This window comes from Pygocentrus nattereri, chromosome 9, assembly GCF_015220715.1.
Source record: "Pygocentrus nattereri isolate fPygNat1 chromosome 9, fPygNat1.pri, whole genome shotgun sequence".
NCBI lineage: Eukaryota > Metazoa > Chordata > Actinopteri > Characiformes > Serrasalmidae > Pygocentrus > Pygocentrus nattereri.
This window is the reverse complement of record NC_051219.1, coordinates 26,379,152-26,406,356: the sequence shown is the minus strand read 5'-3', so window position 1 is coordinate 26,406,356 and position 27,205 is coordinate 26,379,152. Positions and strand designations below refer to the sequence as shown.

The window sequence follows — 27,205 nt, the reverse complement described above, 5'->3', positions numbered from 1 at the left end:
TTGGGACAATGTGTGCTGTAAAAAAGCACTATGTACATAAAACTGAACTGAACTGATGTTTATTTGTAAAACAGTATATTTTACTTAACTTAGGGGTGGGCAATATGGCAAAAGCATAATATGTTCAGCATGGACTGTATGTACAATGTGCTCAGAAAAGCATATTGTTACGTTCTGCAACGTAATTTAAATTAACATAATAATATTGTCCTGTGGCTTCTTACCTTAATCCGGGAGCTGGGGTTCAGCATGATGTATTTAATGGAGCCCTGGATGTTCTCGGTCCACGATGCCAGCCAGGTGACTTTGTTGTCATGACGAACCTCCTTCCACCGGGTACCTGGAGGAGGTTTGGGATGCTTCGAATCTCTGCACAGAGCATTCCATTAGCATTTCATTAGGATGTTGTAAACATACAGACCTTACTTACACCTGGTCACTTCATGTGTCTTGAGTATCAGGATTAAATCTGGGTGAGGCCAAACCACATAAAAATGCAAGTGTAAACGCACCCAAGACGCAGTCGAAACAGATGCAAATCTGATCACTGAAACCACTTCAGGAGGTAAGCTAAGACATATTTGAACCACGTTACAGCAGCGTAAAAACACATTCGTCCTCCCAGTACCACCGTAACTCCTCCCAGTACAACCAAAACTCCTCTCGGTGCAACTGAAACTCCTCCCAGTTCAACCGAAACTCCTCCCCGCACAACCAAAACCTCTCCCAGTACAACCCAAACCCCTACTAGTACAACTCATACTCCTCCTCATGCAGTACATCACTGGGCCCAAGATCAGTGTCTGCAAGGAACATAAACATGGAAGAGACACATGGTTGGGGAATGGACAAACTAAAATGCTTAATAGCAAGATGAACAGACACTACTGCACAAAACAACATTATTTGTTTAAATAAACATGCTTTCCTCGAAAACCTGGAAGCTGACTTTGTTCATGATATGGTTCATCAGTTGTTTGGTTAGTTTTTGGTGTAGTTGTTCCTGGTATGGTTTGCAAGTTATTGGTTGCCATTACTATAGCTAGTACTACTATAGTAATACTATAGCCATTACTGTGTTGTCTCTTCTGTTGTTAATAAATGATGTTAAAGTAAAAATCTTTTAAGATCTGTCCATATTTTGTGAGACAAGCACATTTGGGATTAGTGAGATAAATGTGTGAATTCGGTATTTCAACAAACTGTCACCCCACCACCCCCTCCAGCTCGTCCTCCCTCAGTTTCCTCTGCTGTGTCCGGTTCCTGTGAACTTCCCCTCAAACGATGCTCTTCATTCTCTCCCTCATAGCATCTTTTCTCTTTCTCTTGTTCTTTTTCTTGGAATGCAGAATGAAATCATAGACTATAAAAATATGCAGTTAACCTTAAATTTTGAGTTTGTAGAACTCAAGTTAAAGGACAAATTATTTGTCCATTACACTTGTAAACTTTTTAAGTTCAATTATCTCAGCATTCCACATTAACCCAGTTTAAAAGCTCCATCATTTTCTATAGCGTATCAGTATCGGCAGATACTGACATCGGAAAGATGTTTAGATTTGGTGAATATTTGAAACTGATATTTGATTGTTTTTACTGGACTCTGCATGGGCAGACTGTTTGGATTACTGTACTGAAGTATCTGCATTTTATTAATTTTACTACATTTGAAACTACAGAAATAAATGTTATATTTATCTGTAATGCTTTTAGTCTGACCTATTATACTGAGAAAAAAACAATTTATGTACAGTCATAAGAAAGGTCACATTACATGTTAAGTTGACTTTCTAAGTGAAGATAAGTTAACATCCTCTGAAGAGAACACAAAATGTGTCCTGTTCAAAGCTTATAGCACAATTTGATATTTTGTATTTTATTTTTTACAATACATTCAACTGAGCAAATGAACAGAAATGAGTCTGTTCTCTTTAGAGGGTGTGTTAACGCAACAAAAAAAAAAATCAACAAAACATGCCATTTTACCAAGCCATGCTCAAACTTTTCCACATGGCCGTATGCCCATTCAGATTTTGATCTGTCATTTTCACAACTCCCATGAACGTGGGGCTCTGGTGGTTTGCGTGTTTGGTGTATGTGAGCTCCAAGCTGTTTTCCTTCAGCTCCAGAACAAAGAAACGCAGCTGCTCCTCCTCAAAACAACCTACAGACACAGGAAACGTCCCTCTGACACAGTGCCCCACGCTCACAACAATCACAGAGCATAAACAACTCCACCACGTGGGTCACACCAGCACATGCTCTGCGCTTCTGTGGCCTCTTTGAGAGTCCGTATGAAACCCTGAGGAGCTGCATAGCTGGAATCACAACAGGCTGGGCTGATGGTCACAGTGATCACTTACTGCTCTGAAATCTCTGACAGCAACCATGCAGGACAACTGTTCATCTATTTTAATGATGAATGAAAATGCAACTTGAGTGCTAACAGCGCCCCCTTGTGGGTATTCTAAATTGCTGAGGAGGAAAAAATTCACTATATTTCACAATGAAATTTTAAATTGATGCACTCTGTTTTTCTTTTTAAGTTACAATTTATATTTGGGATTATTACTTTAGAATAATTGCTATTGATACCGAATAAGATACAGTGCCCTCCACAAACATTGGCACCCCTTGTAATCATGTGCAAAATGAGCTGTACAAATAGATTTATATAAGTACTTATCCTTTTGATCTTCCATTCAAAATAGTAGCAAAAATCTTTACTTAAGGTATAACTTATTTAAGGTATAATAAGGTATGAGAAAAAAACAATGTTGTCATAATAATTCCTTACATTTGTGTGCCACAATTACTGGCACACACTCCCATTCACATTTAATGTTTTACGTTTACCTGAGTGAATAGGAACTCTTAAATGCCATGACTTTCTGTTTCACTGGGGAATATATATATATATGACATAAAATGCAGAGCACAGTTTTTCCTCTTTATCTTAAATGTAATTGATCAGCAGAACATGTTTGGTGTTCACTTCTTTAGTTTTAGCACTGGAGCTACAAGGCTAATGTAGCTAACAAGTCTTCTTCTTCTTTAGGCTGCTCCCTTTAGGGGTCACCACAGCGGATCATCTGCCTCCATCTTGCCCTATCCATTGCCTCCTCTACTTTCACACCAACCATCTCCATGTCCACCTTCACTACATCCATAAACCTTCTCTGAGGTCTACCTCTTCTCCTTCTACCCGGCAGCTCCATCTCCAACATTCTTTGACCAATATATCCACTATTCCTCCTCAACACATGTCCAAGCCATCTCAACCTGGCCTCTCTGGCTTTATCTCCAAACTGTTCCACCTTCACTGTCCCTCTGATCTGCTCATTTCTAATCTTGTCCATCCTTGTCACTCCCAACGAAAATCTCGGCATCTTCATCTCCGCCACCTCCAGCTCAGCCTCCTGTCTTTTAGACAGAGCCACAGTCTCCAAACCATACATCATAGCAGGACGCACTACTGTCTTGTAAACCTTCCCTTTCACTCTTGCTGCTATCCTTCTGTCACACATCAGCCCTGACACCCGTCTCCACCCACTCTATCCTGCCTGCACCCTCTTCCTCACCTCTTTTCTACACTGTCCATTGCTCTGGATGGTTGACCCAAGATATTTGAAGTCATCCACCTTTACGACCTCTACTCCTTGCATCTTCACCTTCCCACCTGCCTCCCTCTCATTCACACACATGTATTCCGTCTTATCTCTACTGACCTTCATTCCTCTCCTCTCCAGTGCAAACCTCCACCTCTCCAGATTCTCTTCCACCTGCTCTCTACTCTCACCACAGATTACAATGTCATCTGCAAACATCATGGTCCATGGAGCCTCCTGCCTGACCTCATCTGTCAACCTGTCCATCACCATTGCAAACAAGAAGGGGCTCAAAGCTGATCCCTGATGTAACCCTACCTTCACCTTGAAACCATTTGTCACTCCAACTGCACACCTCACCACTGTTTCACTATCCTCATACATGTCCTGCACCACCCTAACATACTTTTCAGCTACACCTGACTTCCTCATACAGTACCACAGTTCCTCTCTTGGCACCCTATCATATGCCTTCTCTAGATCCACAAAGACACAATGTAGCTCCTTCTGACCTTCTCTGTACTTCTCTACCAACACTTTCAATGCAAAAACTGCATCTGTGGTACTCTTTCTGGGCATGAAACCAAACTGCTGCTCACTGATCTGGACCTCTCGCCTTAACCTTGCTTCAACAACTCTTTCCCATACCTTCATGGTGTGGCTCATCAACTTTATACCTCTGTAGTTACTGCAGCTCTGCACATCACCCTTGTTCTTAAAAATGGGGACCAATACACGGCTTCTCCAGTCATCAGGCATCCTCTCACTCTCCAGGGTTTTGTTAAACAACCTGGTTAAAAAGTCCACTGCCTTCTCTCCTAAACATCTTCATACCTCCACAGGTATGTCATCTGGACCAACTGCCTTTCCATTCTTCATCCTTTTTAAAGCTGCCCTCACTTCCACTTTACTAATTCTCTGCACTTCCTGATCCACTATCTCTCCCCCCGTTGTCCTCCTCTCTCTCGTTTTCCTCATTCATTAGTTCTTCAAAGCACTCCTTCCATCTACTCAACACTGTTCACTCACTAGTACATTTCCCTCTCTATCCTATCAGCCTAACCTGCTGTGCATCCTTTCCAGCTCTATCTCTCTGTTTAGCCAAGCGATACAAGTCCTTTACTCCTTCTTTACTGTCCAGCCTCTCATACAGCTCATCATAGGCCTGAGCCTTTGCCTTTGCCACCATTCTTTTCACTATGCGACTAGCCTCACAGTACTCCTGCCTACTTCCTTCATCTCTCTGGTTATCCCACTTTTTCTTAGCTGCCTTCTTCTTCTGAATACTCTCCTGGACTTCCTCATTCCACCACCAACTTTCCTTGTCTTCTTTCCTCTGACCAGACGAAACACCCAACACATTCTTGCCAGTTTCTCTCACCACCTTAGCTGTAGTTTCCCAGTCCTCAGGTAGCTCCTCACTGCCCCCAAGGGCCTGTTGCAATTTTTCCCTGAACTGCCTGCAACCATCGTCCTCCTTCAGCTTCCACCATCTAATCTTTGGCTCTGTCTTCACTCTCTTCCTCTTCTTTGTTTCTAATCTCATTCTACAGACAACCACCCTATGCTGCCTTGCTACACTTTCCCCTGGCACCACTTTACAATCTCCAATCTCCTTTAGGTGGCATCTCCTGCTAAGGATATAATCCACCTGTGTGCACCTCCATCCACTCTTGTATGTCACCCTGTATTCTTCCCTCTTCTGAAAATACGTGTTCACCACAGCCATTTCCATTGTCTTTGCAAAATCTACAACCATCTGACCTTCCGCATTTCTGTCTTTCACACCATACATACCCAGCACTTCTTCATCCCCTCTGTTCCCTTCACCAACATGTCCATTGAAGTCTGCACAAATCACCAATCTCTCCTCTCTAGGGACACCATCTACCACTTCATCCATCTTACTCCAAAATTCCTCTTTCTCCTCTAACTGACAACCAACCTGTGGTGCATATGAACTGACCACATTCAAAATCACACCATCAACCTCCAACTTCAGGCTCATGATCCGTCTGACACTCTCTTTACATCCAGAACACTTTTCCCAAGCTGTTCCTTTAGGATTATCCCTACTGCATTTCTCTTCCTCTCTACACCATGACAGTACAGTTTGAATCCACCTCCAATGTTCCTGGCCTCGCTTCCTTTCCATCTGGTCTCCTGAACACACAGAATATCTATCTTCCTTCTCTCCATCATGTCTGCAAGCTCTCTGCCTTTACCAGTCATTGTCCCCATGTTCAGAGTCCCTACTCTAACCTCCACACTCCTGCCTTTCCTTCTCTCTCGCTGCCTTCTAACCCGCCTTCCTCCTCTCCTCTTTGATGGTCTTCGACCTACAGTAGTCCAATTTCCACCAGCACCATGCTGGTCAACAGCACCGGAGGCAGTCGTTGTTAACCAGGGCCTCGACTGATCCGGTATGGCAATCATATTTGTGATCCGCATGATAGTTTTGGCACAAGTTTTACGCCGGATGGCCTTCCTGATGCAACCCTCACCATTTATCCGGGCTTGGGACCGGCACCAGAAGTACACAAAGTACACCCCTAATGGCTGGTTTTAATGTAGCTAACAAGTAATGTAACTATTTTTAATTATCCCACTGGGGTCCAGGATCTTGCCTGCATGTCAAATGAAATGTTTCTATATGTGTTTCTGCATTTTTTGTGATAATACAGCTCAGAAATTCAGTCATTTCACTGAATCTGTAGAGTCGCCCTTTCCATTCCATCTTATCTCAAGATGACTTACATCTGGAGTTATGAGGCTATGAAGAGGGGCTGAGATACACATCACCTGCCTCCAGCCGTGTGGAAATGGTGAATTTGTGTGTCTGTCTGACCAATGGACACTCAGGAAATCACTAAGGACTGACCCATCACTCCAAAAACCCTTCATTCTTCATTTAGTCCACATTGAAGACATGTGTGAAATGGAGTACACAGAGTTTACATCTGCTGAAGCGGTTTTGGAAAGTGGTTATGAAGATAACGGAGCATTTTGATATGAAACATATGAGTATCATGTTATATGAAAAGAATTTAAAGGAGAATTTAAGAATGTGCCCAAATGAAAAAAATGCCCTCAGAGCCTAATTGTTAATTGATCTCTAATAGACTTAATTATATGGTTCCAAATGCTGCGTAACACGCTGATAGCATAACTCTAACCATGGACTAAAGCACGTTTCCTAGCGAAAAAGCCTGGATTTTTTTTTGTTTTATATATAACAGAATGTCACACAGTATCAGAAACCACAGAAGCCAAATCAAAATAAAAACACAGTACAGAATGATATGAAGCATGTGTTAACCTGAGTGTTCTGCAGCTTCTAAGGACACTGCAGAGCCCAGTCTGACCATATGCCCTGTATCTACAGCAACCGCTCACTTAGGTTACAGAGCCCTCTAGAGGCACGTCTGTAAATACGCTGTCAATTTCGGAAATCAAAGACAGCTTTCAAATGTTTTTAATACAAATGAGCATGTTTTTTATAACGACACCACTCAAAAGTTTGGAATCAATGTTTTCAATAATGTGAAAATGAATTTTTATTGCAGATTAATGAATAAAGTGATTTTAATATCCTCATAAAATGATCTTAATATGCATACTGTGCATATTAAGAGGATATTAGATATTAAATCATACTTCAGAGGATTCAAGTAATAATGACATGCTAGGAAGCTGTTTTTGAAAAGTGAAAATCAAATGTCATAGTAGATTAATGTTAACAGATAATTACTGTACTTGATTTATCATTTTATTCACTTCTTTATTCCCCTGAATCCCACTTGCGCGGGTTTATGTACTAGAAACGGTCAAAATAAATTTTAGGTAAACACTTTCTAATCACTCATTATCCCTTAGAATTAAACTGACTGTTTTTTGTGCCTTTAAGACAAATGTAAATGAGCTCTGTTCTGATTGGTTGCCCTGCCATGCACGACATGGGCCATTTAAAACCTTCACTGCCTCAGTCCATCTCCCAAATTTTTCTCCATTTCCCCCCCCGTCCTGCATTTTGCACTCACTTGCTGCAGTTTATGATGACGTCCTCGGGCCGAATGCGTCTCTTCAGCATGCCCATCTTTGGGTGGTCTCCTCGGCCCCTGAACAGCCCCGGCGGCTCAATCCGGAAGTTTCCGATGCGTTCTTTGTGGTTGTCCATCACGCAGTAGCCATACTCCTGAACAATTCGCTCGTTTTCCTCTTTGATTTTCTGCAGTTGATAAAAAGAATATGAAGTTAATATACATGAAGGCAGGAATGAACATATTCAAATCACAAAAAAGATCTCTTGTCATATCCTTTATATCCTTTGGATTTATTATTTTTATTGGTATTCATGTGTGAGGAAAAATGCATAAAGTATGTCAATGGAACCAGACATTTTTCCAAGTGTGTGTGTGTGTGTGTATGTGTGCATGTGTGTGTGTGTGTGTGTGTGTGTGTGTGTGTATGTATCGCTGTTGTTACCAGAATGGTAATTTTACAGGAATTTTTTTTTTTCAGGAATTAAATTTTTAAAGGGGAAAAAATGGCTGTTTCTTTTGTTCCATCCATCATGAAATGATGATACAGTGTAAAGGGCAACAGGCATTTTCAAAAACTGAAAAACCGACAGCAGCTATCTAGCTATCTATATATATATATATATATATATATATATATATATATATATACGTACATACATATACATGTGTGTAGTTAATAACAAAAACAAAAGTTATACTTTTCCCCCCTCACTGTATACTGTAACATACTCGAGTTGAAATAATAAAAAATACTGTATTCATCAATAATTATGTTTCCATTTTTGCTTATTGTCCCTGCCCTAGAGAACATTAAAGTTACCTGTTTATCATTTTTTGTCATCTGTTTGCGAGCCTCAGACTGAGCTTTGAAGTATTCATGCATCTCACCAAAGTTACACTTGTTCAGGTCAGTGATTTTTGACTTCTCTTCTGAGGTCATTTCCTGGGAGGAAAAAACAAACCAAATATGTAACAATAAATAAAACTCAAAAACAATGACAGCCACTTCATCAAATTTAAATTTTGTTTCAATTCTATTTGAGTGAGAATTCAGTTGTACTGAATGTGATTCCTTCACAGTAACATACAGCCAACTGCAGCTGGGTCTGCACAACTATGGATGGGTCATATTAGGAAACTGCATTAGCAAAAAAAAAAAAGTGTTTTAATTATTTATCTGCAACACCCCAGTCTCTTGCCGGGCCACCTCCAACCAGTAGGAAGAGAATCAGGATGAGCTGACTGAGGCTAATCAGGTGCCGATGCGCAAGCTCTCCTGAAGCATAGCTCTCCCACAGCTCCCAATGTGCATGTCATGTGCATTGTTAAACTGTTATTTCCCAGTTTTTTCCCTTGTGTAAGTATATTTTTTATATATCTAATATATATATATATATATATATATATATATATATATATATATATATATATATATATATATATATATATACACACACATGTACACACACAACCCCAATTGCAATAAAGTTGGGACGTTGTGTAAAACATAAAAACATAATACGATAATTTGCAAATCCTTTTCAACCTATATTCAACTGAATACACTACAAAGACAAGATATTTCATACACCACACATTTTCAATGGGAGACAGGTCTGGATTGCAGGCAGGCCAGTCTAGTACCCGCACTCTTTTACTACGAAGCCACGCTGTGACTGTCCTCAGTTCCGAAATGCTTATTGAGTGTTGTTAAAAGGAAAGGTGATGTACCACAGTGGTAAAGGAGTGAATATTTGCAAAAAACAATAAAGTTTATCCGTTTGAACATTAAATATCTTGTCTTTGTAGTGTATTCAATTGAATATAGGTTGAAAAGGATTTGCAAATCATCATATTCTGTTTTCATTTATGTTTTACACAACGTCCCAACTTCACTGGAATTGGGGTTGTACATACATATACACACACACGCGCGCACACACACATATTTACAAATGAACACATACTTCATATTTTTCAATCAATTACAATGGATCAAAACATGGATAAATAGATACAGTTAAATCACAACTGATACTTAATGATGATACTACAATGTACAATCTTTGACATCAAACTAAACAGATCTGTTTAAAATGAGAGATATCCACACTGCTGTTACCTTCCTCCAGTCTTTAAAGAAGTTCTTCCTAAATATGTCCTTGGTTGTGTACTCATGGTCAAGCATTTTGCCAAAGAACGTTGCCACCTCCTCAGCATCTGCACTCAGTTTCATGGGTTTTCCTACAGAAAAAGTAAAATTTCACCATTCACTGACAGTGATTACACAGTAAATCTATTACTTAATACCCTCAGCCCTGATCAATTCGTCAGGAGTGTGAAGATCAGCAACCTCGCTGCTGGTCTTTCATTACATTCAGGGCTCATATGCCTTCGGAAAGTGAGGGGTGTGACAATTACTTATTATTGGCTAACCCTAATTCTTCAGTGATATGAAGCTGAAGTCAGCTAACCACCACCTTCTTGTTCAAATTTGGCAGTTAGAATTAAAAAGGAGCAGCAGTTACATTTTAGCACCTCAAACGTCAGTACTGTTGCACCATTTAATGTGGAATGGGAAATTCAGCTAGCTAGCTACTGGGACATCAGGAACTACTACCGATTCTTTATGCATGTTGTGAAGAAAAGGACCATAACACACAGAAACCACATTAAAATAAGATAATGCAATGGTTATTTTCATTTTTTAACAGAGAAAATACTCTCCTGTGGGTTTCTTAGGTTGCTTGCTCAGCCATCTTGTCGGTTTTACTATTTTCTCATAACACTCAGTTTGGACTGTGCCTCTGAAAAACCTCTGTTCGGAGGGCCACTTACACTTCACCCTACCCCTCTATCTCAACAAATATCGGGACACCCTACCATTCGTAGGTGATTTGGCTGATAGTGTTCATGATTTCATGTGAACAGTTTACATTCTTGACTCACCATCATAATAAAACCTCACATGTTCCGGGAGGGGTTCATAAGGAGGAGCAAACACGGGACCTTTATGTTCCAAAAACCTCCATTTGGAGCCATCTGTGTATCTCTCTTCTTCCCACCTAAAAGAGAGGGAGAGCGAGTGGGGGGAGAAAGAAAGATAAAAAAAAAGATTAAAAAGAATAAACAAAAAAAGGCGAGCAAGAAAGAAGGAGGGAAAGAAGGAAAATAGAGCTGATGAGATTTTTGCTCTGCTTTCTCTCCTATTTAAACGGGATGTGCTAATTGCTCCTCACCATTTCCATTTATCCTCCGGCTCCTTCTTGCTTCTCTTCTTCCCTCCAGCTGGATCCTCTTTTTTCTCTTTCAGCTTCTTCTTCGGTTTTATGTCCTGTGACGTTCGCAGAGCAAAGTGAAAAAGAGTCAAAAAGAGCAGTAAAATAAGCAGGATTGAGTGAAAAAATGCAAAAAACTGCTTCATTACCTCTTCATCCTCATAGTCATCATAGTCTTCCTCCTTCTTCCGTTTCTTAACCTTTTTCTCGTTTTCCGCTTTGATCTTTTTGGGTTTGTAATCAAAGCTGTAGGGAGTAGGAAATGTTAAAATAGGCAGACTCAGCAGAGAAATAAGCCACTTAGTAAAGCGGCTGTGTATTAAAGCCCTTTGATTGCAGCCTCAGGTAGCGTATTATTATAATAAAACAGCAACACAAAGCAATATGATAAAATACAGCAATGTTCAATTAATACTTTCATTTACTGTTAATAATAACTGCAATTGCACTAAAATTCTACTCTTGGAGTTGTATTGACTCCACACACTCGTCTACAGGCTTTTTATTTTTCTGTCTCGTTTTACAATATTAAGTTATGAAAAGGTACAAATATGTCATTTTTACCTGAGAAATACTTATTTAAACTACAAACTGGGACTTTTGTACCATTGAGGGTTCATTTACATTGTTTGTACCTTTACGAACCAAAAATGTATCTTTATTTCTAACAGTGTAGGTCTTTTGTTTCACCACAGAACTTAAGTATGGCCCATGTTTATAAGCAGCTCTTAAACATTTAGAGGAAATACATTATGTATCAAACTTAGTTGGCCGTTAAAGAGTCTCTGAGTTCTCCTAGACCTCAAACGTAACAGGAGAACAACAAAGATTCAACAGGATGGAAAGAGGGAGTACAAGCAAAGAAATGCTCTGATTACTTACTCCTCCTCATCTTTCTCTCGCTTCACATGCTTCTCTTGTTTGGGGGAGTAGCAGTAGCCGTTGTCCTCTTCGGTTTTAATATGAGGGAAACTGGGGGAGAAAGGAACAAACTGAAATTCTGAAATTTCACAAAACACAAAAATACAAACTCAACTGTTTAGACTAATTCTACCTAGTGATTTCACAATAATAACCAATAACTGCCATTTTTATCTTTTTTATTATGTTGTTACATATGCGTCACTTTCTTTATTAGTTTTATAGACAATTATTGCAATGCTTTGAAAACACAAATTGAATTTTGTCATGTCGATAAAGCAAACTGGACAAAAGGGAACACTCAAATAACACATCCTAGATCTGAATGAATGAAATATTCTCATTGAATACTTTGTTCTGTACAAAGTTGAATGTGCTGACAAAATCACACAAAAATCATCAATGGAAATCAAATTTATTAACCAATGGAGGCCTGGATTTGGAGTCACACGCAAAATTAAAGTGGAAAAACACACTACAGGCTGATCCAACTTTGATGTAATGTCCTTAAAAGAAGTCAAAATGAGGCTCAGTATTGTGTGTGTCCTCCACGTGCCTGTATGACCTCCCTACAATGCCTGGGCATGCTCCTGATGAGGTGGCGGATGGTCTCCTGAGGGATCTCCTCCCAGACCTGGACTAAAGCATCCGCCAACTCCTGGATAGTCTGTGGTGCAACGTGGCGTTGGTGGATGGAGCGAGACATGATGTCCCAGATGTGCTCAATCGGATTCAGGTCTGGGGAACGGGCGGGCCAGTCCATAGCTTCAATGCCTTCATCTTGCAGGAACTGCTGACACACTCCAGCCACATGAGGTCTAGCATTGTCCTGCATTAGGAGGAACACAGGGCCAACCGCACCAGCATATGGTCTCACAAGGGGTCTGAGGATCTCATCTCGGTACCTAATGGCAGTTAGGCTACCTCTGGCGAGCACATGGAGGGCTGTGCGGCCCTCCAAAGAAATGCCACCCCACACCATTACTGACCCACTGCCAAACCAGTCATGCTGAAGGATGTTGCAGGCAGCAGATCGCTCTCCACGGCGTCTCCAGACTCTGTCACGTCTGTCACATGTGCTCAGTGTAAACCTGCTTTCATCTGTGAAGAGCACAGGGTGCCAGCGGCAAATTTGCCAATCCTGGTGTTCTCTGGCAAATGCCAAGCGTCCTGCACGGTGTTGGGCTGTGAGCACAACCCCCATCTGTGGACATCGGGCCCTCATACCATCCTCATGGAGTCGGTTTCTAACCGTTTGTGCAGACACATGCACATTTGTGGCCTGCTGGAGGTCATTTTGCAGGGCTCTGGCAGTGCTCCTCCTGTTCCTCCTTGCACAAAGGCAGAGGTAGTGGTCCTGCTGCTGGGTTGTTGCCCTCCTACGGCCTCTTCCATGTCTCCTGGTGTACTGGCCTGTCTCCTGGTAGCGCCTCCAGCCTCTGGACACTACGCTGACAGACACAGCAAACCTTCTTGCCACAGCTCGCATTGATGTGCCATCCTGGATGAGCCGCACTACCTGAGCCACTTGTGTGGGTTGTAGAGTCCGTCTCATGCTACCACGAGTGTGAAAGCACCACCAACATTCAAAAGTGACCAAAACATCAGCCAGAAAGCAGAAAGGTACTGAGAAGTGGTCTGTGGTCCCCACCTGCAGAACCACTCCTTTATTGAGTGTGTCTTGCTAATTGCCAATCATTTCCACCTGTTGTCTATTCCATTTGAACAACAGCTGTGAAATTGATTGTCAATCAGTGTTGCTTCCTAAGTGGACAGTTTGATTTCACAGAAGTTTGATTTTACTTCTTGGAGTTATATTGTGTTGTTTAAGTGTTCCCTTTTATTTTTTTGAGCAGTGTATTTGAATCAAATGGCATCTAATTAGGCCCCATTTGTAATTATTGATATTGCTATATCCTTAACATTCCACATAAAACTCATATAAAAGACAAGGGTAGTTGTGTATATTAAATGAAATGTCTATTTGTGTTGTAGTCATGGTGACCCCTGGTTCTTATCACCACCACTACAATGAACCATTTCACAGCAAACTCTGATTTTTTTCTTCACGTGTTGATTTATGTAGAGATTTTAAAACTTCAGTAGAATTTCCCTTTAAGCCGATATACAACAATTATCAGTGCATTACTGATGGCTTAGCTGTTGGCGCAAACAGAACCATATTTAGTAAAAATAATATCTTCATGTTATTTTATTCTTCATAACGTCATCATACCTTGCAAAGCCGTTCTCTTTCTCTCTCTTATGTTTGCCATCAGAACTGTGGGATTTGATCTGGAAAAACAACCACCAAGCAATCAGATATGTGCCACGATAATAAAAATAACTTACTGAAGTGAAATGAAGTATTGAAACGTAACATGGGCTGTTTCCTCTTTAAGGCAAGGTACAATTTGTCAGTGTGGGAAACAGAACAGTACCTTCTCTTCCCTCCTCTTCTCTTTGTCTTTATGCCTCTCTGTGCTGCCCTCTCTGTGTTTCACCTTCTCTTTCTCCCTGTCTTTGTGCTTCTTCACCGACGAGTCTCTGTGATCGCTGGAACAAGCGGAATAAAAGCAGCCCGATGTTAAAACTGAATTAGTTCACTACACGCCTCGGATCGGAGCAAACACAGCAGGAGGGGTCGGATGAGCTTTGTAATGTGTATTGTTAGTTATTGGTGAATAAATATAAACAAAAGAAGAGTCAACTGACCAGCAGCTGATGTCTTCAGTTTATCAAAATATTTTGGGTCACTATTGCTTTTTTTTAACAGCTTTCACTTTTGTTTAAATGTTCACTCTTCTTGAAGGTTTTAATTCATTTTTGTTTGTGTTTAATTTGTATTATTCCAATACAGAGAGTATAAACTAACAGTATGCTGGATAAGTGTGTGTGTGTAGCTCTCTAGGGAAAGCTCAAGTGGCCAAGTATAAAAGACAACTTAAGCCACTTAAGTACCTCATAGCTGTCGATCAGCTTTTTTCCAGACTGGGAGTGAACAGAGAGAGAGAAAAAGAGGGACAGAGGGGGGAGACAGAGAGAGAGAGAGAGAGAGAGAGAGAGAGAGAGAGAGAGAGAGAGAGAGAGACAGAGAGAGACAGAGAGAGAGAAAAGGGAGAGATAGGAGAAAAGAAAGACGGGGTGAGAGAGTGAGAGAAATGAGACAGACAAGGACAGAAATAAGTTAAAGAAATATAAAGAAAATAGGAGTAAGTGAAAGAGGGAATTAGAGACAGAGAAAGAAAAAGAGACAGAGAGAGAAAGAAAGAGGAGAAAAGGAAAAAAAGAAAGATAAATAGAAGGAGAGAGAAAGAAAGGGAGCGAAATAAGACAGGACAAAGAGAGAGAGAAGACAATGGAGAGAGAAATAGGGAGAAGGAGGGACAGATGGAAAGAGAAAGAAATAGAAACAGGACCAGAGAGGGAGAAGAAAAAGAAAGACAGAAAAAAGAGGTATAATCTAATAACCTCATGAATAACCTATTTTTGCACTCTTGACTTTCTCTCTTTCTCCTATTGTCTTCTATTTCTGGCTCTGAGTTCAATGAAACAACCAGAGAAACGGTGTGAAAAGTGCAGATTCTAAACTTGCAATCCACATCATATTTATGATCATAAACAGAGGCAATACTTTATGACTGAAATTATATTTCCATGTTTTTATCCTCCAAACAAAGCCAGAAAAGCAAAGCAAAACCTGTGATACAGAATGTAAATCACATAAACATGTAATTTATTACATAACTATGCCATAAAATATTTAAATACGTAATTGCATGTAAATAACTCAGCAAAACAAAAGCGCTAACTCATGTCATAAGGATCAACTGCTTTGGCAAAAACAGACTTGCAACATTTGCGCTAGAAAAGAGGAAGAGAGAGATTTCTGGACTGAAGGGAAACAGTGTGACATAGAAAGCCACAAGAAAACACTTGAGTAAAAGACACAAACACAAAATAGACATAAAGAGAGGAAAAGAAAGGAAGAACAGAGCTCTCACCTGTTACTATACTTGGATTTCTCTCTCTCCTTGTCCTTCTTGTGGTCTTTGTGTTTGTGCTCTTTGTCTCTGTGCTTGTCTTTATGTTTGTGAGAATCTTCAGAGAAAAGAAACAAGTCACAGTTATAGAGAACAGATTTCAACAACAGAGAAGCTGAATAGAAATGTAATGTGAGTAAAGTGTGAGTAAACACCTCCTGCTGGCATAACGGCCAACATGGCAAAGTCTCAAAGACAAGACAGATAAATCAACATAAAAAGATTCACTGCTTTCTTCCCTTACACTACCAGATCGTCCAAGCCATCGGTCACTTTTGATTCAGCTCCTGGCCTGGAAATTCACTTCAGATTGTGAAAATTTGTCAAAAAGGGGCAAACCAGGCTTAAAAAGTGTGCGGTTTAAGTCCAGCTTCATATTAATTAGACCCTTCTATGCCTTAGAGAAGCCCTCATGATTTCTGTGAATCCAAAAAATACATCTCGGTAATTTATAGCTCATTTTTCTTATAATCATCATTCTTGGGAAAAAGTGTTAATTCCTTAAACCACCTGCTTGAAAACCGTCCAGTCAGGCTCGTTTTCCTTGTGGTATCTATAGGAGATACGGCAAACGATGAGCTCTCCTAATAGTCTCCTATCAGGAGCTAAGAAGGACCTAGGACTCACTAAGAACATGATCAGGAAGAGGAATCAACCAATCACAGTTCGATTTACAATTGGATCAATTTAGTGAGAAAAACATCTGAAATGTTTTATTTTATTACATTATGTTATTTCTCTAGGAATCAAACAATATAATGATTATTTTGCCTTTTAACTTAATTAATATCCTTCTTAATACTGTTATTTAAAACAAACACTACACTAAAAACATGACTTGAATTTGTTGTTTTGTGATGTCTAATTCCGCAGTGTAGCTTCACCCATTCACAGTGAAGCTAAAAGGAGTGTTTCAGCCCAACCTCCTTTTTTTCTAATGAGGTACAGGGCAACCAATCAGAACAGAGTTGGTTTACATACATTAGTCTTAAAGGCATAATAGCAAAAACAGACTGTTTAATTCTAAGAGATGCAGCGAGGAGAGAAAATAGTCATGTAAAAATGAAATATGTTTGCTTTTAGTAATAAAACTCACACAGAACCATGAATGCACATCACGGGAAAGTTTCAGGAAAATTATTCTGCACATGGTCTATGGCTAAGCAAACATGAACCATGAGAAAGCTGAAGTTTCTTTTAAAATGCTCCCTGAGCAACAGGTTCTCAGCAAGGTTGTAGGTCCTGCTGGAAAATCTCAGGTGTTTTTTTTATGAAGTGCTACTAAAAAAAAAAGAATAGAAGAATATTTTGTAGTGTCTGTATAGTTCCAGATGTGTTCTTTCATAGTTCTGATACCTTTACTCTAAAAAAGTAAAAGAAATGCAGTAAAACCCTACACAGATGAGCTGAATTGGTTTTGACTGGAACTGTATATGCACCACAGCATAGCCCCTCTGTTCCAGCACCGAGCACGCTCATAATGAGATTTCACTTGTTCAGTCTTGACAGATAAGATTGGGATTATGATTATATCTGAACAACACGCAGGCACAACAATGCACACCTGTGACACACTAACCTGAGTATGTGTGCAACACCAACTGTCACTGCTATGGAGCACACGTACACATATAAATCTACAATCTTTAGTACTACAACCCCAATTCCAATGAATTTGGGATGTTGTGTAAAACATAAATAAAAACAGAATATAATGATTTGCAAATCCTTTTCAACCTATATTCAATTGAATACACTACAAAGACAAGATATTTAATGTTCAAACGGATAAACTTTATTGATTTTGCAAGTATTCACTCATTTTGAATTTGATGCCTGCAACACGTTCCAAAGAAGTTGGGACAGGGGCAGGTTTACCACTGTGTTACATCGTCTTTCCTTTTAACAACACTCAACAAGCGTTTGGGAACTTGGGACACTAATTGTTGAAGCCTTGTAGGTGGAATTCTTTCCCATTCTTCCTTGATGTACAACTTCAGTTGCTCAACAGTCCGGGGTCTCCGTTGTTGTATTTTGCGCTTCATAATGCACCACACATTTTCAATGGGAGACAGGTCTGAACTGCAGGCAGGCCAGTCAAGTACCCACACTCTTTTACTATGAAGCCACGCTGTTGTAACACGTGCAGAATGTGGCTTGGCGTTGTCTTGCTGAAATAAGCAGGACGTCTCTGAAAAAGACGTTGCTCAGATGGCAGCATATGTTGCTCCAAAACCTGTATGTACCTTTCAGCATTAATGGGGCTTCACAGATGGGAAGTTCACACATTAATGGGGCTTCACACATGGGCACTAACACACCCCCATACAATCAGAGACGCTGGCTTTTGAACTTTGTGCGGATAACAATCCGGACAGTCCTTTTCCTCTTTGGCCCGGAGGACACGAGGTCCATGATTTCCAAAAACAATTTGAAATGTGGACTCGTCAGACCACAGGACACTTTTCCACTTTGCGTCACTCCATCTCAGATGAGCTCAGGCCCAGAGAAGCCGGCGGCGTTTCTGGGTGTTGTTGATATATGGCTTTTGCTTTGCATGGCAGAGTTTTAACTTGCACTTGTAGATGGAGCGGTGAACTGTGTTCACTGACGATGGTTTTCTGAAGTGTTCCTGAGCCCAGGTGGTAATATCCGTTACAGAATGATGTCCGTTTTTAATGCAGTGCTGCCTGAGGGATTGAAGGTCACGGGCATTCAATGTTGGTTTTCTGCCTTGCCGCTTACTTGCAGAGATTTCTCCAGATTCTCTGAATCTTTTTAAGATATTATGGACTGTAGATGATAAACCAGCCATTAGGGGTGTACTTTGTGTACTTCTGGTGCCTGTCCCAAGCCCAGATAAATGGTGAGGGTTGCGTCAGGAAGGGCATCTGGCGTAAAACTTGTGCTAAAACTATCATGTGGATCACAAATATGATTGCCATACCGGATCGGTCGAGGCCCGGGTTAACAACGACCGTCTCCGGTGCTGTTGACCAGCAAGTTGCCGGTGGAAATTGGACTACTGTAGGTCGAAGACCATCAAAGAGGAGAGGAAGAAGGTGGGTTAGAAGGCAGCGAGAGATAAGGAAAGGCAGGAGTGTGGAGGTTAGAGTAGGGACTCTGAACAAAAGGACAATGACAGGTAAAGGCAGAGAGCTTGCAGACATGATGGATAGTAGGAAGGTAGATATTCTGTGTGTTCAGGAGACCAGATGGAAAGGAAGCAAGGCCAGGAAAACTGGAGGTGGATTCAAACTGTTCTATCATGGTGTAGAGAGGAAGAGAAATGGAGTAGGGATAATCCTAAAGGAACAGCTTGGGAAAAGTGTTCTGGATGTAAAGAGAGTGTCAGACAGGATCATGAGCCTGAAGATGGAGGTTGATGGTGTGATTTTGAATGTGGTCAGTTCATATGCACCACAGGTTGGTTGTCAGTTAGAGGAGAAAGAGGAATTTTGGAGTAAGATGGATAAAGTGGTAGATGGTGTCCCAAGAGAAGAGAGATTGGTGATTGGTGCAGATTTCAATGGACATGTTGGTGAAGGGAACAGAGGGGATGAAGAGGTGCTGGGTATGTATGGTGTGAAAGACAGAAATGCGGAAGGTCAGATGGTTGTAGATTTTGCAAAGAGAATGGAAATGGCTGTGGTGAATACGTATTTTCAGAAGAGGGAAGAACACAGGGTGACATACAAGAGTGGAGGGAGGTGCACACAGGTGGATTATATCCTTAGCAGGAGATGCCACCTAAAGGAGATTGTAAAGTGGGGAAAGTGTAGCAAGGCAGCATAGGGTGGTTGTCTGTAGAATGAGATTAGAAACAAAGAAGAGGAAGAGAGTGAAGACAGAGCCAAAGATTAGATGGTGGAAGCTGAAGGAGGACGATGGTTGCAGGCAGTTCAGGGAAAAATTGCAACAGGCCCTTGGGGGCAGTGAGGAGCTACCTGAGGACTGGGAAACTACAGCTAAGGTGGTGAGAGAAACTGGCAAGAATGTGTTGGGTGTTTCGTCTGGTCAGAGGAAAGAAGACAAGGAAAGTTGGTGGTGGAATGAGGAAGTCCAGGAGAGTATTCAGAAGAAGAAGGCAGCTAAGAAAAAGTGGGATAACCAGAGAGATGAAGGAAGTAGGCAGGAGTACTGTGAGGCTAGTCGCATAGTGAAAAGAATGGTGGCAAAGGCAAAGGCTCAGGCCTATGATGAGCTGTATGAGAGGCTGGACAGTAAAGAAGGAGTAAAGGACTTGTATCGCTTGGCTAAACAGAGAGATAGAGCTGGAAAGGATGTACAGCAGGTTAGGCTGATAAAGGATAGAGAGGGAAATGTACTAGTGAGTGAACAGAGAGTGTTGAGTAGATGGAAGGAGTGCTTTGAAGAACTAATGAATGAGGAAAACGAGAGAGAGGAGGACCACGGGGGGAGAGATAATGGATCAGGAAGTGCAGAGAATTGGTAAGGTGGAAGTGAGGGCAGCTTTAAAAAGGATGAAGAATGGAAAGGCAGTTAGTCCAGATGACATACCTGTGGAGGTATAGAGATGTTTAGGAGAGAAGGCAGTGGACTTTTTAACCAGGTTGTTTAACAAAATCCTGGAGAGTGAGAGGATGCCTGATGAGTGGAGAAGCAGTGTATTGGTCCCCATTTTTAAGAACAAGGGTGATGTGTAGAGCTGCAGTAACTACAGAGGTATAAAGTTGATGAGCCACACCATGAAGGTATGGGAAAGAGTTGTTGAAGCAAGGCTAAGGCGAGAGGTCGAGATCAGTGAGCAGCAGTTTGGTTTCATGCCCAGAAAGAGTACCACACATGCAATTTTTTGCGTTGAGAGTGTTGGTAGAGAAGTACAGAGAAGGTCAGAAGGAGCTACATTGTGTCTTTGTGGATCTAGAGAAGGCATATGATAGGGTGCCAAGAGAGGAACTGTGGTACTGTATGAGGAAGTCAGGTGTAGCTGAAAAGTATGTTAGGGTGGTGCAGGACATGTATGAGGATAGTGAAACAGTGGTGAGGTGTGCAGTTGGAGTGACAAATGGTTTCAAGGTGAAGGTAGGGTTACATCAGGGATCAGCTTTGAGCCCCTTCTTGTTTGCAATGGTGATGGACAGGTTGACAGATGAGGTCAGGCAGGAGGCTCCATGGACCATGATGTTTGCAGATGACATTGTAATCTGTGGTGAGAGTAGAGAGCAGGTGGAAGAGAATCTGGAGAGGTGGAGGTTTGCACTGGAGAGGAGAGGAATGAAGGTCAGTAGAGACAAGACAGAATACATGTGTGTGAATGAGAGGGAGGCAGGTGGAAAGGTGAAGATGCAAGGAGTAGAGGTCGTAAAGGTGGATGACTTCAAACATCTTGGGTCAACCATCTAGAGCAATGGACAGTGTAGAAAAGAGGTGAACAAGAGGGTGCAGGCAGGATGGAGTGGGTGGAGACGGGTGTCAGGGCTGATGTGTGACAGAAGGATAGCAGCAAGAGTGAAAGGGAAGGTTTACAAGACAGTAGTGCATCCTGCTATGATGTATGGTTTGGAGACTGTGGCTCTGTCTAAAAGACAGGAGGCTGAGCTGGAGGTGGCGGAGATGAAGATGCCGAGATTTTCGTTGGGAGTGACAAGGATGGACAAGATTAGAAATGAGCAGATCAGAGGGACAGTGAAGGTGGAACAGTTTGGAGATAAAGCCACAGAGGCCAGGTTGAGATGATTTGGACATGTGTTGAGGAGGAATAGTGGATATATTGGTCAAAGAATGTTAGAGATGGAGCTGCCGGGTAGAAGGAGAAGAGGTAGACCTCAGAGAAGGTTTATGGATGTAGTGAAGGTGGACATGGAGATGGTTGGTGTGAAAGTAGAGGAGGCAATGGATGGGGCAAGATGGAGGCAGATGATCTGCTGTGGCGACCCCTAAAGGGAGCAGCCGAAAGAAGAAGAAGAAGATGGACTGTATTCCTTGCAATTGCACATTGAGAAACATTGTTCTTAAACTGTTGGACTATTTGCACGCAGTTGTTCACAAAGTGGTGAACCTCGCCCCATCCTTGCTTGTGAACGACTGAGCCTTTCAGGGATGCTCCCTTTATACCCAATCATGACACTCACCTGTTTCCAATTAACCTGTTCACTTGTGGAATGTTCCAAACAGGTGTTTTTTTAGCATTCCTCAACTTCTTTGGAACGGGTTGAAGGCAACAAATTCAAAATGAGTGAATATTTGCCATAAACAATAAAGTTTATCTGTTTGAACATTAAATATTTTGTCTTTGTAGTGTATTCAATTGAATATCGGTTGAAAAGGATTTGCAAATCATCGTATTCTGTTTTCATGTATGTTTTACACAATGTCCCAGCTTCATTGGAATTAGGGTTGTAGATGATGAAGTCAGAGAGGCCCTGAGATCATCACCAAAGATTCAGTTAAAGCCAAACTATGTCAAACTAAACCAAATTATGTCAACAAATATGGAATAGAGCTCAATGGCCAACAGATCGGAAGAGTCCAGTTTATATCCCAATACCAAAGGAGACAAGAGAGAATGTGCCAACTATCACACAATTTCCTTAATATCACACGCCAGTCAAATTATGCTTAAGAATATTTAATGCAAATTAAAGCCTTACATCGAGAGAGAACTGCCGGACATGCAAGCAGGTTTCCGGAAAGGCAGAGGAACGAAATTACATGATGGATGGAGTCAGTCAGAGGATTCATGAACCAGCTATTCAGAAGCTTGAAGACCCAACCAGAAGAAAGGACATTCTGGAGAAACGCTGTGCATACAGTCGCCAAGAGTTGGAAATTACCTCACGACACTTAATAATAGCACTAAAGCATTAAAGTATGAACTGAATAAATGTAAAAAAGGCTCTGATAAGTGGACATTTTATAATAAACACAAAGCGTATGCTTTATGTGACTGCAATCACTCCTTTTTTGGCTTAAATTAGTAAATGTACGTATACTATACGACAAGACAAAAACAACTTCTTTAAGAGGAATTATTTTCATTTTTATAAAATACTTTTCATAATTACATTAAAATGTACATACACTCATTCTAATGGGTGATCTAATGGGAAGTCTGTGTTATAATCATAGTGACCTGTTTCCTGTCACCACCACTGAAATTTGCACCATTTCACCCTAAACGTCCCAGAATGACTCAGTTTACATCTCACCTACTGAATTATGCAGGAATCTGGAAAAATGGGTGAAATTCCCTCTTAAAAATGAGCGGAATTCACCAGCAGACCCAAACTACCATTAATGAATATTCAGAGAACAGTCACCACAACCAAAAATAAACACTGGGAATGGAACTATATTTAAACCATATTTAAACATGAAAAACCTATTTACACCTAGAGGTCAAAAAATATAATGTGTATAATGTAAATAATGTACTAGATAATTAATTATGCAATGATGGATTTACATTACAAAAATAAGATACACAATGAATTGCAAAATAGCAGTAATTCTGACTGTTATAACAGAACTGTAACGGACATTCTTCTATCATGTAAACTTGTTTGAGTAATTCCTCAGCGTAGAGCTGCTCTGAGAGAGTTTCTACAACAGTAAATGGGTGCTTTGTTCAGCACTGTAATAGAAGATAAGAAAGCCACAATAGATTCCTGGAAAGCCACAATGGCCTTCTGAAGGTGCAGCACCTCACAGGCAGATGGATTAATACTAACATCCATCTCACTCTGGCTTTCCATCCCTGTCTGTAATTTCTCCACCCGAGCATTAGCCTGTCGCACGCTCACAACATAATCCAGCACTGCAATCGGCCCACACATTAAAGCGATAGTACGGCAGCAGTTTCCCCAAATTTGCCCAAATGTGTCTGAGGTCTGCTTCTTTAGTTTTGCACTGAAGATCAGAGGACAAATAATGGAAGTTTATATTCCTCCAATTAGCATGTCTAGACTTGAATATGTGGTTTCTGACATGCTTTTATATATATATTATATATATATTTAAAAAACGGACTAAAATATGACACACTGCTAAAAACGGTAATCACAGTGTTGATACCTGAATTTTCTCTCTATTTTTGTCTATTTTTATAGATAATAAATACTGGCCTTCTGCAAATACCTTCTGTAAATAATAGAAAACATGGAGAGGTCTTGTTCTGTCCAAACTGTGGAGCTCCATTCACCTTTTATCAGACAGTCAAGCTCACTGCTCACTTTTAAGAAGAAAATGTATCTCTTTAATTTAGCTTTTAATTAAAACTCTACCCCTGTGGTACTTATCGTTGAATCTGATCTGTCTCATTTTAAGTGATACTTTTTTAATCCCACAAACAGGATTGCGAGACTAATAAGGCTAAATTTCACCTCCGCATTTAACCCATCCATGAAGTGAAACACCACATACACACTAGTGAATACACACAAACTAGGGAGCAGTGAGCACACTTGCCCGGAGCAGTGGGCAGCCCTATCCACGGCGCCCAGGGAGCAGTTGGGGGTTAGGTGTCTTGCTCAAGGACACCTCAGTCATGGACTGTCGGCGACGGGGATCGAACCGGCAACCTTCCGGTCACAGGGCCGGGTCCCTAACCTTCAGCCCACAACTGCCCCTTATATTTCTTATATGATTCTAAATGAATACTTATAATTTTCTGTATTACTGTAAAGCTTTATCAACTGTCTGTAAAACAGACACCACCAGCATGAAAAGTGCTATACAAATGGTACAAATGTTATTATTATAATATTATCATAATTGGTGGGCATATGCTCTGAGTACAGGTTAGCTACATTAGCCTCATAGCTCCAGAAGGTAACTTCAGACAGACATATCTTAGCTGATGGACTGCATATACGATAAAGGGCAAAACGCTATGAATTTGACTTTTTGCCAATCACTTTACAGAGCCTGGTTGGAGACAGTGAGGGGGTTAACATATGGTGGTCTAACTGCACTTTCCAGTCATGGTGGCTTTATCTCTTTATCAGTCTGAACCACAAAACAGAGACAGACTCTTCACTGCTGCTCCGCTTCAACACACACATTCTTGTCCTCATACTTTCTCAGGACGTGGGGTAATCCTCTATGTATATGTATGTCATTACCTCTATGTAATAGAGGTAATAATATGTCCCTTTTGTAGTAAATATATACAACAATCAGCCATAACATTAAGTATACATCCTTGTATCTACACTCATTGTCCATTTTTTCAGCTCCACTGACCTAATAGGAGGTTACAGACTGTAGTCCATCTGTTCTTCAATGATCAGGACAGGGCCCCAACGGCGCAGGTATTATTTGGGTGGTTGATCATTCTCAGCACTGCATTGACACTGACGTGGTGGTGGTGTGTTAGTGTGTGTTGCACTGGTGTGAGTGGAAAATGACCAAACTGTGCAGCAGCAGATGAGCTATCGTCTCTGACTTTACAAGGTGGACCAACAAGGTAGGTGTGCCTAATAGAGTGGACAGTGAGTGGACACAGTGTTTAAACACTACTGCAGCTTTGCTGTGTCTGATCCACTCACACCAGTGCAGCACCACCACGTGCAGTGCTAAGAAAGACAAACCACCCAAATAATTCCTGTCCTGTGGGGTCCTGATCATTGAAGAACATGGTGATAAAGTATGCAGAGAAAAAGATGGACTACAGTCTGTAAGTGTAGAATATAAAGTGCTCCTATATGGTCAGTGGAGCTGAAAAGATGGGTGTAGATCATTGAAGAACAGGGTAAAAGGTGGCTTACAAAATAACAACTGACAATGAGTGTAGATACAAGGATGTGGTTTTAATGTGTCTATATACTGTAACATGTTCTGTATGTATTATATATGTAGTACCTATATGAATTCAATTGAATACAGTATAGTATTAAATGTGACTTCTATTCATAATGTTGTGCCTAACAACATAATAGGTTAATTTTTGTAATTTCAGTTTATTGCAGCATGAAATGTTATAAAAGTACAATATTTGAAACAAAGGCTGTGCTTTATAATGTCCTGATCTAACGCTCTAGTTACAAGATAACATTCTATTAACAACACAATGATACAGTACAATATGATTTATTGCACTGTTACATCTCTATTCATTACCTATACGTAATAATACCGGTAATACATGTATTATATATATGCATGTACTTCTATGTAATAATGATGTAAAAATGTCCCACAAGCAAATATAAGCACATTTAATAAGAATTTTCAAAGTCTAATTCCAATCTTAATCTCAGGAACCAAAAATAAATCAGTTTTAAAAAATGAAATATTTTCTGTTTAAAAAAAAAAAAAAAACTTTATAAACTCAGAAGTGTTTTGTCAGTAAATCAGGCTGTTTTTCTCTGGTTTTACTAGAGTCAGGACAATTTTATGCTAAAATAAACAAAAACAAGTGCACCATTCTGAGGTAACTGCACTACGGTATCATTCTCAGGAAAAGTCGACGTTAAGATGAGCCACTGGAAAGTTATGATGAGGGCAAAGCTTTAATAACATGCATGCAAATACGCATGAAACATGTACTCAAGCTGGCCAGGAAGACAAAAGGTGCATATTAAAGACAAAGCAAGCATTTGTATAGCAACTGTATCAATGAGTTTCTTAGAAATTAATTTGCACATATTAAAATATTCAGTTGTCTGATAGTCTGTTTGATAAACCTTTACATTACAGTTCAGACAAATGTAGTGCTAAACTGATTTACTGCCATGCTGAGGCACAAAGAAATAATACTGTAAGCCTACTTACAGTGGCAAACAAGGTGTAGCGATAAAAAGCTTACACAAACAAATTAAAGACCTATTAAACTAATTAGAAGAAATCTATTAACCCTATTCTATTAATTCAATTACAAGAAGCCAGGGGCAGTTCCAGACATCACTTCCTCACTCTAATATATACAAAGCTTACATTTAAAAGTGCTCCCCTCCTACACTTTCCGTGACCTCAAGGTATGTGTGGGATGTGTGGGTTTTAATTCATTTTCATGACCATTTTACAACTTCTGCTCATTCGTTGTAATTAAGTACACTGTTTTTGGTGCTATAAGACTGATATATATATATATATATATATATATATATATATATATATATATATATATATATATATATATATATATATATGAGATCTCTGATTGGCTATCCTGCATTGTGAATCTCATTCAAAATGCAGGCCGGTGCTGAAAGTCTCCCTATAACTTTGGCTTGAAAGAGTGAGACTGAAGCGCTGTTGGTTAAAAAAGAGGCTGCTTTCATGACATCACAAAACCAATGAACCCAAAATGAGCCGTTTTCGTTGTTTAGTTTCCATGCATTAACTCT

The 27,205-nt window shown here is 40.4% G+C and overlaps 1 protein-coding gene across 1 annotated transcript in view; it reads right to left on the bottom strand.

Moving 5' to 3' along the window:
- top1 (DNA topoisomerase I) overlaps nt 1–27,205 on the bottom strand; it is a 44,312-nt gene that overhangs the window by 14,969 nt on the left and 2,138 nt on the right. Inside the window, exons 3-13 of the mRNA XM_017698222.2 lie at nt 15,855–15,951; nt 14,292–14,406; nt 14,087–14,145; nt 11,812–11,901; nt 11,079–11,175; nt 10,891–10,985; nt 10,601–10,716; nt 9,774–9,895; nt 8,472–8,594; nt 7,649–7,836; nt 225–369 (exon numbers count right to left, since the gene is read on the bottom strand). Coding sequence (XP_017553711.1) covers nt 225–369; nt 7,649–7,836; nt 8,472–8,594; nt 9,774–9,895; nt 10,601–10,716; nt 10,891–10,985; nt 11,079–11,175; nt 11,812–11,901; nt 14,087–14,145; nt 14,292–14,406; nt 15,855–15,951 — 1,247 coding nt within the window. The remainder of the gene's footprint in view (nt 1–224; nt 370–7,648; nt 7,837–8,471; nt 8,595–9,773; nt 9,896–10,600; nt 10,717–10,890; nt 10,986–11,078; nt 11,176–11,811; nt 11,902–14,086; nt 14,146–14,291; nt 14,407–15,854; nt 15,952–27,205) is intronic.